The sequence below is a fragment of the Miniopterus natalensis genome, chromosome 11 (genome assembly GCF_054644295.1).
Source record: "Miniopterus natalensis isolate mMinNat1 chromosome 11, mMinNat1.hap1, whole genome shotgun sequence".
In the NCBI taxonomy this organism is placed as follows: Eukaryota; Metazoa; Chordata; class Mammalia; order Chiroptera; family Miniopteridae; genus Miniopterus; species Miniopterus natalensis.
Genome location: NC_142091.1, coordinates 58753745 through 58767703, shown reverse-complemented (window position 1 = coordinate 58767703; position 13959 = coordinate 58753745). Strand labels below are relative to the sequence as shown.

At 38.9% G+C, this 13959-nt stretch overlaps 1 protein-coding gene across 1 annotated transcript in view; it reads right to left on the bottom strand.

Annotated features, from left to right (window-relative positions):
• The window catches only part of DNAJC24 (DnaJ heat shock protein family (Hsp40) member C24), a 38402-nt gene that overhangs the window by 4379 nt on the left and 20064 nt on the right, over nt 1-13959 (bottom strand). Inside the window, exons 3-4 of the mRNA XM_016206177.2 lie at nt 12099-12237; nt 508-576 (exon numbers count right to left, since the gene is read on the bottom strand). Of these exons, the coding sequence (XP_016061663.1) occupies nt 508-576; nt 12099-12237 (208 nt within the window). The remainder of the gene's footprint in view (nt 1-507; nt 577-12098; nt 12238-13959) is intronic.

Below are 13959 nucleotides of genomic sequence, written 5' to 3'. Positions count from 1 at the left end.
TAAAAGGGAGTGACAGATTTTTATTTTTCACCTAAGACACAATCTAGAAGTGAGTGTAAAACTAGCTCCAAGTAGGAGAATATAGCATTGAAAGGACTGCCCTAACAGTTTATGCTTCCACATAAACAAACATCCTAATGGGAATTCATCTTGAATGTCAATATAGGAAGGATGGGAAAAATTATCTTTAAATTTATTTTCCCTATTACTCAGATGGAGAGTAAACCAAAAACCAAAGTAGTTTAAAAAAAGAAAACCTTATGAAATCCTATGTACCTAACATCTAATTAAAACAAAAAAATAATCAGAAATGAGTCATATAGTGGGACATCCATAATTGAAGTTTAGAATGGAATAAAAATATTCCAGACAAAAACACCCACATATATATCAAAAGCCAAGCTATTGTTTCTTTTTAAGATTCCAAATATCCTAGGATAGTTTTTTTTTCTTACAGAAAATCCCTAATCTTTTCCTTTGTTGTCAAGAGAAAAAAAAAAATCCAACCTTTGTTCCAAGACATTTCTTCAAGATATACTTGAGCATCTACTGGTCCCATATTTCTTAGATCATCTTCTGTAAAATATAAAATGAGACAATTAATTTTGATACTTTAATCATAACCATGAAGAGTGCTGAAAAGACAACTCCAGCCAGGTTGGTATAATTCTTACTAACTTACCATTTTAAAACTTAGCTTACTACTTTTGATAGCAGTTTTAAAGCTATCTGACTTCAGATGACTAAAAATTCCAAAGTCTACCTCTTACAAACCAAAATCCATCCCACTTTTTACAAATATGCAACATGCAAAAACCATGAAGATGATTTTGATGATTCCTTGTAGTCAATTAGTGACTTCTGTTTTGTGAGAGATGGGGTAATTTTTGTGTGTCAGATAAACCATAGGAACTAAGGAAGGCAGCGTGCAGCTGAGTAAAAAGTACTGTATTTGATTCTTAGTTCTAGTATTTTAGTAGCTTTCTACCTTGGGTATATCGAGTTATCTCTATCCTATCTACTTCAGAAGTTGGGTTCCTATGGACTGAATTATGACAACCCCCCAAATTCATATGCTGAAGCCCTAACCCCAATGTGACTATAGAGATAAGGATTTTAGGAGTTGAATAAGGTAGCCTTATAGGAGGAAGAGAGGTTTCTCTCCATGTGCATGCACAGAAGAAAGTATCATAGGACACAGCTAGCAGTAGGCTGGCTGCAAGCCAGGACAAGACCTGATCAGGGATCCTGTCAACTCGCACCTTGATCTTGGACTTCCTAGCCTCCAGAGCTGTGAGAAACAAATTTCTGTTGCTTAAGCCATCTACTCAATGGAATTTAGTTATGGAACATGGGACAGACTAACACAAGGGTGTTTTACCAATAAAATCAGATCCAACTAAAAGCACTTTAAAGAATAAAGCTCTACCAGCATCTAAGGGGCTATTAGTCACCTGATTTTTATTTGTTTGCAACAGAGTAATTAACAGGCAATTTATAGGGAGGATTTCTTTAAAGTATTTCAATAACCATAAAACACAACTGTATTGTGTTGAAGTTCTATTGCCGTTTCCTGGGCCAAAGTTTTCCCTATAGGTGGAAGAACCCTGGAATTCCAACTAAATTTAGTAAGAGTATGGTCAGGTAGTAAAAGCATGTACTCTTGCTTACAGTAAGTATATTTTTGGGCAAAGAAAGCAACTAAAGATGAGAAGCACTTGTCTTTGTTTTTAAAAGCATGTCATATAGTTCCTGTATGCTAGTATCATCCTAAAAGTAAATGCTTAAAATAAATGACTAAAATCCACCCCCACCCCAATGAAATTTTCTTTAGCTGTCTCCCTAGTCTCTTGTTCACTTGCTGAAAATGCTTCCCTTTGTTCTGTTGTGTGAATGCCTGCGATTTAATTATATTTAATAACTGCCTGTTCAAAATTTATTGGTGAGTTATACAATTTAAAAATGGATAAAAAGATTATACAATATTTTGAACTCACTGTGGTTTTCTATTAGGTTTGTCAAATATTGTATCACTTTGTATTTATTAGGTACCAACACTATTAAACTATCCCTAAAAGACATAGACTTTGCCTAGTGGTCAGGGGTACTTCCTCCATCTCTGTGTGCCCACTGAATAGCTTATGCAGAGTGTATCAATATGCTAAGTAACTTCTGAACAAAAGCTGGCCACTCAGCCTGTTTGTTCTGGAGTCCCTTGGGAGGGACACTGGTCCAGGCCAAGGTCAGATGCTGCCTGTGACTAGCCCTGGGCAACCTGTTTGGAACTACAAAGCAATCCATAGCTTGGACCTGCTGGTGTTTGCACGAAGAACCAAGCTGAGCACCAAGACCAGCTTTTACCAGCACCGGGCCTGGGGACAGCTCAGCTAAAGTCCCAAGGCACCCCGAAATCCGCCTCCGCCTGCCTCTGCCTGCTGCAGGCTGCCTGTTAGGCTCTGTCACTGAAGGAGCCTTTGGTGGTACTTGAGTTGCATGAAGTAGGTTTCTCAGTGAGTGACCAGGTAGCGGAGAGTGGTGTTTACCAGACTGATACAGGCTCAACCTCGTTGCCAGTAATGAGTCTGAGGCGACTCAGCAAATGTCACAAGGTATGCCCAGTCTAGCTGCCACCCGCTGGGTGCTCACACACCTCTGTGGTGAGGCGGGGACTCAGGGAGTCATCAGGGTGAAGCCAGCAGTTTATCAGGCCCAAACAGACCAAGATTTGGCTGAATGAAGAAGGTAGGGCTCTGTACTGGTCAGGTGTGCAAGAGAAAAATGGCCCTCATCCTAGAGCCACATAACTCAGACTCAAATTCTACCAGGAGCCCAATTCCAGCTGGACAGGGCCGCGAGGAGTTGGAAGAATGGGGCTAGTGGATCTCCAGTGAGGGGGAGATGCCAGTCAGGCTTGGGGGAAGGTGGAGGTATTGGCCCTTTCCCCAGAGCCACAAAATTGAGTCCATACTGAATTCTGCCCAGACCTAGGCAGGGCAGAGCCACCAGAAGTTGGGAGGGTGGGGCCACAGGAAGCCTGGAGAGTGGGGTTGACGGATCTCCTGTGAGGGGGAGGCACTAGTGAGGGGGAGGCATCAGTCAGGTTAGGGGGAAAGAAGAAGGAATGGCCCCCACCCCAAAGCCACACCACTCAGTCATAGACAACCCCCTAGTCTGCCCAGACCTCTACACCCCAGCCCAGGCAGCTGATTCCTCAGCAGGGCACAAGCTCCACAGGGTGGGGTGACAGGGAGTCAAGCAGGTGGGGCTATGCATTCCCCTAGTCTGATGCCATATGGAGCGTGCTACACCCAGGAAAGATGGCATCTGCAGTGTGAGAAAAGAACTCAGCTCAGGGATCCTGGCGGCTGTCCCTTCTACTCCCTCCCCAGGGCCACAAACCCCTCTCTCCTCATGCAACTCTAGTCCACTCCACCCTCTCTCCGAGGAGCCCAGGGTGAGTGGTTGCAAATGAGATTTTGCGTGTTGGCCCTCCAAGAGAGCGCCTGTGTTTCTAGCAGACTCCTGTCTCTCCCTGGTAGACAGAATCCTCACCAATTTTCAAAGCCAAGTATTACATGGGTGTCTCTTCTCCACTCTGGTGCTCTGAGCTGGGGAGCCTGGCTTGGAGTTGAGACCCCAGTCTCCTCAGGGGGAGCATTTGCAGCTAAGACATCCCTCTGGAATCTCAGCTGCCACCCCTGGGAGCGGGGCCAGTCCTTTTGCTCAACCTTCCTATCAGTCTCAATGTGGCTTCTTCTGTAAATCTTTGGTTATAAGATTTCTGTTTAGTCTTCAGTTGGTTATTCAGGTTGATTGCGCGCTCTCTCTCTCTCTCTCTCTCTCTCTGTCTATATATATATTTTAAATATATCTTTATTGATTTCAGAGAGAGGAAAGGGGAGGGAGAGAGAGAGATGGAAACATCAACGATGAGAGAGTCATCGATCAAGCCCGCAACCCAGGCATGTGCCCTGACCGGGAATCGAACCCCGATCGCCTGGATCCTAGGTTGACGCTCAACCGCTGAGCCACGCCCGGCCCGGCATTGCTCTATATTTTAATTGTAATTCCTGTTTAGTCCTGGGAGGAAGTGAGTGTAGCTTCTACTTACTCTGCTGCCATCTTGGATACCCATTTTTTTTTTTCCTTTTTAAACAATGATCTCTGCTTGTCCACCACTGGAGTTATAATTAGAAAATTTAACTTATCCTTAGCCCTTAACTCACAGAAACCCTGTAATTAGCTTTGATAACTCTGTCATGCAAAGCATCTGCAATACAGATAAATTTGTTTTCTTTTGACTGTTACATATTATAAAAATTTTTCCTTGTTACAATGAAATATTTTAAATCTGAAAATATAAATCCTATCTCAAAGTTCTCCTGTTAACATGACACTACTAAAAATGTTAAGAAAACATAAACTGACTTAGAAAGTGACTTAAAGGAACAGAGGTTAGATTTAAATCTGGAATCTTAGCTACAGAGTGGTAATAAAACACACACACACACACACACACCACAAAACAAAAAACACACACCAGCCATTGAAAAGAAAATGCACTGTCTGGCATTTGGCATACTCTATCTTGAGACCAACGACATCATATGATTCCTAATTCTTCTGAAGTGAACAGATTCAGCTTTTTCTAAGGTATCTAGGAACATTAAAGGTCTGTTCACACCCTGTGCAATGCTGACATGCTTAACCAAACATGGGGGGGAAATTTCCAAATTTATTTACATATAGGAAGCAATGCACTATAGTTAAAGAGAGATTCCTGAGAAATATGATGATTAAAATCAAATAATGTATGTGGTTACTTGAGAAAGAATCTTTAAACCTTCAGAAGTATAGGCCCTTCTGACCCTGCGTTCTATTGGATTTGTCTAACAACAAGAGGTGAAAGAATTCTGTGGCTCCATTGTCTCTACAGTGGGATCTAAGAAAACACTGGCAGGACTCATCAGAGAGGTTTATGAGCCTGCAATTCAAAGAGATTAAAAGGAAAATCTACGGAGATTCTTTCACACTGAAGAATAACATTAAATAACTATTAGCAGCTTGGTTCAGTAAAGCTTACTAGAGCTCTCGCTGGGTCATTCACAACTTTCTAAAAGAGGAAAGGCTTTTTTTCAGCTCCATTTGGGAATCAATAAATATTTCTTACTTCTTACGAGACAATGGGATTCCAGTCTTTTTAAACTTCCTCCTAATGATACTAAAATTTCTAAAACAACTCTTTGTTTGCTGCCTAAATAATTACACTTCCTAATCCCAGGAAACTTTTTCTAACTGTAGCTACGATTACTTTAAGTAAATACGTATATAAATAAATAGCAGTAACAAAAAGCTACAAAGGAGAGGAATTTAACTCATTCATTATGGCTGACGTATCTAAAAGTCTCAATCAACCCAATATTGGCCAAAAGATGGAGTCCATCTGCAGCTCTGTCCCAACTATTCATGTGTAGCAATGTTGTGTTACTCAAGTGAGCAAGTCCCCAGAATGCTCTCAATTAGCAAGTAGTCCACTGTATTTATCTCTATGCAATTTAAAATATTTAAAGTTCATTTGAAGCTTAAAGACATCATCTAGGTATGTTAAAAGCAAATAGCAATGTTTTCCTTTAGGTGTTAGTAGCTTGCTGTTTTAAAACATGCAATTTAATTCTAAACAATCACTTTATTCTTAAAAGTCATTTCACTATAAAGTTTTCATATAGGAAATGACTTGAAGGAAAACAGTTTCCTTGTCCTTAACAGTCTCTGTTCTTGGAATAGCCTCTACCTTGACAAGAGATTCAGAATCAGCCAATGTTTAACTTGAAACCTGCTCATTAAATTACAAAGCTCTACAGTCCTTTCCCAGATGGAATTAAAGAATCACAATTGCAAGTCTTCCTATATCAAAGAAATATTACAAATTTGGAGTTTAATTATGGACTTAAAGAACTGCAGAGCTTAGTCTTAAACTAAGACTAAAGCCAGTGCTCGGAAAGGTACCAAATAAAATCCAGAAACTGAATTTCAAGTTTCACTACAGAACAGGTAGGACAGCAGCAGACATAGGCTTGGCCTCTTGTTCTGACCCTCAAATATGCCTCATTCTTGACTATTTGGAACAAAAAATAGTAGGTGGTACACACCTATTCAAAACTTGGCAGCCCAGCACAATGATTAAGAGTCACAGAATGGCTCCGAATTCCTCCTTTATCGATTACTAGCTATGTTGTAACCTTAGTCAAATTAGTTCCTCTGAGCCTGACTCCCTGGAAAATTCTGTTTCTTCCTTACAAGGCTGTTAAACAATGATTAAATAACAATTACCATAGTTCTAGTGCTTAGTAAATGGCAGCTATTTTAACTCCTATTATTTCATAATGTTTGTGTTGACCTGTCTATACCAGACCATAACAAAATGACGAAACACCCACCATTATTAGGGAGGCTGGGGGGAGCCTTGGTGTGGGAAGGCAGCAGCTGTTGACTTTGGATTTGTGCTGTTAAGAAGTTCGCTGTACTTTGCTACTGTTGGTGCCATTAAATCTGACCCACTAATATCAATGCCATACCCTGTGACTGTTTAGTCCTTCTGAAATATCAAACAGAATTGACACGCGGGAAACCGAAAAAAATCAGTAATTATTCTGTGGACTGAATTCAGAGGTTAGAAGTGATGGTGGATTAGAATGTCAGAGAAGCTATTTTTGGTGGGGTGGGGAGGGAGACAGGAGGACCTGAGTTGGAACCTGAATAAAGAACAATGAAGAATCAGAATGGGAGGGTGCTCTGAGTAACGAGGAACAGCAAAGCAGATGTGTGGGAGCCTCTAAGTGGCCCAGGGGAGAAGACTTGCATTGGGTTTGTGATTGGTGATAAGGTTAATGTAATCAGGGACAAATTCAAAATCTTCTGTCCCATTTAAATTGCAGGTGAATGGGTAAATGATTTGTTGGGGATTGGGTGGTTATAAAAGTTCTTGGAAGAGTAAGAATAAAGAAAGCTAGGCCAATCAAAACGTAAAGCACTGTGGGAGGAGGCCACTTAGCAGCTTCGGAAATAATCTGGATGCGCGTTATAACCTGGGTATGGACGACTGTGGGAGCTGTGAGAGTAAGATTACATAGAAGACAACTAAAACTCGCATTTCTAATGCACTGGCTGTGTAGTGAGTAAAGTAGAAGTAATCAGAGTGTAATGAGCCAGTTTCAAGTCTGGGGAGAAAACAGGCAATGAGAAATGACCTAGTCTTGGTTTTGGACCCACTGACTTCACCTGGGTCAAGTAGCCAAGTAGAAATCGGGAGGGAGGTTAAAGCTGGAGACAACCTTCCTAAAATCCTTTTTTTTCAATTATTAAATCAGAACCCCCAATTATGTCCAAGTATACCAGAATTATGACTATAATTTTGCCCATAGGTTTCTAGAGCATTATTTGACACTAGCCAAATTTTACTCAAAATACATTTTCATTGCAAAAAGTTATTTGCATTTAAGTAAAAAATAATGTAAGTAGTCACCTTCTTGTGACACACAAAATGGAGCTGGAGGACCCTCATAGAAAGTTTTATCTGTACTCTCTTCTCTCTCTGAAGAAAATGCCAATCCCTAACTGTCTGGATGGATTTTCTGCATCATTTCACATACTTACTTTTCCCAGAAACAGTCCCACACACAACAGACCATGTCCCTTGATGCTTATCTTCAAGTTTTACCTCAAGCACATTTTTATACTCAGTTTTCAAATTCCTAAAATCGAATGGAAATACTAAAATGACTATAAATGGAAACCCTAATCTAACTACGAGTATTCTGAAGGGTCAGTTTTAGCATATCATTTACACAAAAATCATTCCTAACAGTTAACCCAAATTCGTATTATCTACAATTACAAGTAGTATTTTCCTTCTTACAGAGTTAATCAGTCTTTAGCATTAACTTGCTTTTCAGGAAGGATTCTTATTTTGAACTTAAGAAATCAGATATTGATTCAGTTATCTGACATAAATGTTGCTGAGGTTTTAAGATATGTTCCTTATTTGACCCATTCTCAAATATGTAACTTATTGCAGATATGGCGTGAATTGTACAATACAACACCAGAAATGACTTTTTATATATCTAGCTAGGGGGAGCAGCTGGTTAGCTCTGAGTAAAAGACACACTAACTTTACAACGTGTAGACCAATCTTCTGAGCCAGGCTATTTTGGGCATCCAAGTACTTGGCCAATTGTGTAGCGTGAAGGCTCCACATTACCAAAATAATTCACTAACAGAAAACCAAGATACATCTTAACACAGAACAATATAACACCAAGGATTCCAAACACAGTTCCCTTAGTTTTTCAAAACATTATTTAATTTGATTGACTTCATGCGAAGGTTTGTTCCTCTTCAGGTCACACAGAAGTAACCTAACTCGTAAGCTGTGTCACTCTACTGAGCCACTGAGATGACAGAGATCTGTGTGACTGTCACATTACAAAGCTATTGAATTACGATCCCTATTATTTTCCCATGATATACTTCTGATGTGTTTTAACGTGCTTAATATATGAGAAAACTCCCCATAAGATTTATAAAGGCACCAAAATCTATTCAACAGTTATTATTCATGTGAACATTTTATAAATCTTGAGAGGTTTTCCAAAAGTGTTCATCTGGTTGTCTAAAATGCAAAGCCCAATCTTGAATAACTACATGCCTTTCAAGGGCACACGGAAAGCAGCCTTTGGAAGCCTCCTTAGAAACAATAAGGTAAATATGCCAACTGGAACTAATTGATTAAATTCACTAGTTAACATTGCTTTCGAAATGTATACTGTCTGGGAACTGAGTATTACTCATCCTTTTTTGGATTTGCTACTCTTCAGCCTGGCCAACACTGCCCTGAAATGTCAAGTAAGAACACAGAAGTGGAAATGAGGGAGAAAAAAATGTATGTACTCTAGTTCAGGTTACCTACCCTGGACTTTTCTTTATTAGAACTCATTTGATAATTTCTTTTGTGAAGCAAAGAAATATGAATGTCAAGGGGTCCTTTACATGATCTTGTAGAGAAATAAATGATTGTGGGCAATATTGATGAGGCTTTCATTCCAACAGAGCACCATGAGCTGTGAAATATGAGAATGCATTCAACATCAGCCAATAAAACATCCCCTGCCTCCTTCCCAAGTATTACTGAGCTCAAATTTATTTTATACTCCCAGTTAATGAGGGCAGGAAACAAACATATTTAAAGCACCCCCTAAGAAAAGAAAGTTCTACAAAGAACTATCACCACATGCAAAAAGAGTTCTGTATAACAAAGCTATTTCCAAGTCCCCAGGGGGTGACCCAGAAAAAAAAAGGAGTGCTTTGACCTGGTTATAACAAATTCTCTCTCTCTCTGTAACCTATCCTGGTCCTTAACAAATTATCACTCTCAAAGGTTTTCCTTCTATCGAATCTAAATCCTCACTGTTAGAAGTTCAAGTTCATTTCCTTGAGGAGCCATTTATTGAAAGTGGTTCAGGAAGGAAAAATTAATGTTAAAAGAAATGACAATGCAAAACTAGGTTTATTATGAGATTTTAAAAAATAGCTCTAATATGAAACTTAAAAACAGCACGTTATATTTGGGGACTTCCATTTCATATCAAAACAGCACACCAATCTCAATTAAAAACTGAAACAAAGCATTCTCACTACTTGGAGCCTCTAGCAACAAAGAAAATATTTAGTACTTAAATCTGAGGTATTTCTACTATTCTTCTAGAACAGCTCAATTCAACCTGCCTCAAAAACTTGCAAAGCAAACTGACACAATATAAATTCCAAGCCCAAGAGCTGACTATTTATCGGATTCATGAATCATGCCCAACTCTCACTGTATTTGATTTGTGTAAACTTCATTGTGACATTATTGATGACCTTGTCCCCTATGATACAGCTGGCCACAGTTGCTCCCATTCAAAACTTTAAACCAAGGACTCAAAGCTCAAAAGAAATCCACATTTGCAAGGACTTCTCAAAGTCAATGAGAAAGGCTTGAAGATGCTGATTTATTCTTCCAACATCTCTTTAAACCTTCCTTCATGCAATTCTATTACCCACTTTAAACTGTTCCCGATTTCTCTCCATTTCTTGTCTATCTCACCCTATATCATAGCAAGAGAGAGTATTTTTTGATTTTCCATCTCTCCCTACCTCTTTTCTCCTAAGAGAGCAAGCGTTTGTTTCACTCATAGGTTCTTAATAGAACACAGGCTGTGGAGAGGTAAAAATGCAGAGCAACTGTGCCAGTACACACCCTACACTCCTTAAGGGACAGTTTTGTGAAATACCCTCCTCTTAAGCAAATCAGCACCCCACAGAGTAAAGACTACTAAAGATGTGCCAAAGCACCACGAGAGAACACTCACCTCCAGACAGCCTGGTCCCGGTAGGAACATGGGTACCTTCTCACATACAACACATTTATGACTTAAGACTTAGCTTTAAGACTTTCATAGAGATTGTGTCATGTGAACCAAGGTTACGAAGATACATGTGTGGATAGAATTCATCCTCAAATGGAAGCACCTCTGCATTCTTTTGCCAGAAGGGTTACCAGTATTGCGGTTCTTGGGTTTCTAGCGGCCCGATATTTTCTATTCCCAGGCCCAAGCCCTTGTGCTGTCTCAGCAGTACAAACACATTTACAAAAGAAATATAGCCTTTGAAAGCTGCTCATATATGCACCAAATAGAAGCAGGACAACATATCCAAGCCATATTTGAAAATTAATCCTAATTCATTGCAAAGATACACTCATCAATTTCTTAACATTAAAAAAAAAAAGCTGATTAGTCTTAAAAAAAAGTAGAAGGGCCTTAGAGCTGATTAGTGTTATGAAAGTCCCTATTAAAAGCAAACACTCCAGTACATAAATAGCTCATGGAGACTTTACACACAAAGGTCTCACACACTGTAAGAAATACTTAATTTACTGGTACAGCTCCCTCTGAAAATATCCATATTTATTTTATACTGGTTTTATTCTATAATGGTGTTTTAGAAATAAAGTCTTCATTTTCGGATCAAATTTCCAAAACCACAGTTGTATAAAAAATCATCGTGTTAGGTCTAATGGTGTGCCAGTGTAGGGCACAGAAGGGGTTCAATAATCAACTACAGAGACAGGGAGCTTTTATCAACACATACGAGTCAATGCTGAGCCTGGTGCGCAACTGCAGAGTGCAATTGAGTGTTTTCCCACAGGCTGTAACTGATTATTGACTCCCCCCCATTAACATGTAGGGTGCATATTGAAGGTTCAAACAGAAGGCTGAGGGACTCCTGTCCCAAGGCCAGTGCTGAAAGACAGCCTATCACTTTGTGTAACCACAGTCCATGTGTGACAAACCTGACCTACATTTCCCCCTTTCTTTCTCACAAGAGCCTGTCACTGTTTTAAGAAGCTATTTTCTAAAATGCATCAAAGAAATGACTTTTAAAACTGCTTGGGAAATGTTCATTCCTAAAATATCATTTATAGCAATCTTATAAGGAATAGTTTATCCCAGAGATAACTATGAAACCCAGCCTAAAACCAGCTCAGAGCAGGCAGGGTGCTTGATGTTACCCCATATAGTATCTTCCTTTAGATTGTCTTTTACACAGTATATGGTCTAAAAGTACTATAATGAAAACTTTCATCAGTACAGAATTAAATTTAATAAAAATAAGTTTTTAAATATATAAAACATTAATTAGGAATGTGAAATTAAACATTTGCATTAGTTATAAAAAGTAGCTTTCACAGAGTCACAAGAAGCCACATCTTAGTTTTGTTAACTTCTTAATGGATGCACAACAGTCACTACTAAGAATGGGCATAATTACAAACAGTGATGGGGCAGAAAAGAAGGCAATGACAAAGGGTTAATGGGGGAAAATGGGGACATCTGTAATATTTTCAACAATAAAGATAAATTAAAAAAAAAGCATGAGGTAAAAAAAGAAGGCAATGATAACTCGGTGCACGTGCTGGAAAACGCTCCCAGGAATGGCTGCAGCCTGTGTTTCAGAGAGGCGCCAGTGTGCCACGGCTCCTCACCGCCAGTACCTACCATGCCGCTGCAGGTCATACTCTTTCTTTGTTTCTTCATTCCCTAGAATTTTCCACGCCTGATCAATTTCGATGAACTTCTGTATGCATTCCTCCACAGTTCCTGCTGGCACATCTGCACTTTGTTTATCCGGATGATACTGCCAATCAAAAATAAGGAGGGTGGTGAACAGAGAGGGTTAAGTAGGGGTAAGTTTAAAAAAATTGTAAATCCAAGCTTTAGTTAAGGTAATGAGAAGGCAAAACTAAGATGCCAAGGCAACGAGACAACAGTGTTGGTTGGGCACAGGAGACAACTTGCCAGGGTAATTAGACCACTGGAGTAGCTATAAATCCATCAGTGACATGATCTGTCACAACGTGCACACAGCATTTTCTGGATAATTTGCTGATGGATGGAATCACTGGTCTCATGGACAATTTACCTAGAGAGGATGACTAACACAAACAGAAATAGGTACCGGCGGACGAGCAGGACAACAAGGGAGGGACACAGACTACGTGGAGAATGAAGCCTCCTGTATAATGTGCAGGGCTATGGACACCACTACAATGGCGGATCAGCTTTTCCTCATGAAATCAGATTATACATCCATACTGTAAAGTAAAACACTTTCCATCTTCTAGCTCAGCTCTGAAGAATTCAGTTGTAAACACCTACATGTCAATTTTTATTGAAAAATGGTTATTCTAGGGCAGATTTCTAAGAAAAGAACTTTGAAGAAGTCAATGAAACATTTCAATACGAATTAATTCATTAGTAAGACTCACATATGTTTTCTAAAAAAGTTTTAAGAATGTTTTCAATATGCAGTAATTTCTTTATTTGGTCAGAAACAGAAAGTTCTGTGTCAATTCCATTCTCAAATGATACTGCAGATGTGGCTTTACTGTGCCTCACTACATTGTCCCCCTTTCCCTTTTTTCTATGTCCTCTGTGGTTACTCCTTCTCTTTATCTCTCAGTTCTTCTGAAAGAATAAATATGTCATGTGCTTTTCAGTAGTCTCTCGACAAACAGGGAAGGAAACATTATCTAAATTTAGAGACATTTCACTTAAATAATCTGGGAGTAACAGTAGCAGACATTGAGATAAGTAATTTTTCACTCTCAAGTAAATAAGGAACTACTTGATAGTATTTGTTCAGAATTTTCAACCAGCAATTATTCTAAATGTTTTATCAAATATATTACAGAACAAATTTTAATTTTAAAAATTATCTTAGGAATTTCCTTTGAACTAGCAGAAGTTTTTTCCCTTTAACTCTTACTCTTTCTTAAATGTTTTTATAATAAAACAGGCAAATGGACATATTCACATTTCATGACACTAATTTGGTTAGTTCATGTACTCATCAATTAATGATACAATCAATTAAATTCTTTCATTGACTGCTTTACAGACATTCGAAGAACATGAAAAACTTACAAGTATCATGTAAGTACCATTTATTATCCACGTTGCTAAAGCTAAAACCACTCAGTGAGCTGTGGCGAGTAGCATGAAGTCAAACGACTTCAACTCTCAATGAAGAATTCTGAAGGTATGGAAGTTTTTAATCATAATGTCAACTACTGGCTTTGACGATAAATTTGTCTTCATGCTGATTCTTCCCAATGCTGATATCCTCAACTAGCAGAGCAAAAGCAACTGTGATATTTGGTTGCACAGAACAACTAATAACATCATGCATGCTGGGAGAAAGATTACAGGACAAAGAGAATTAGGCTTACATTTTCCCTTTGGCAAATTATTTCTCTTCCTATGCCAAATCTATCAGTTATCAACATTTAAATATTTAAGCTAATTAATATAATGACTGAAGAAAAGGAAACTACAGCTTTATTGTTTAATCCCTTTT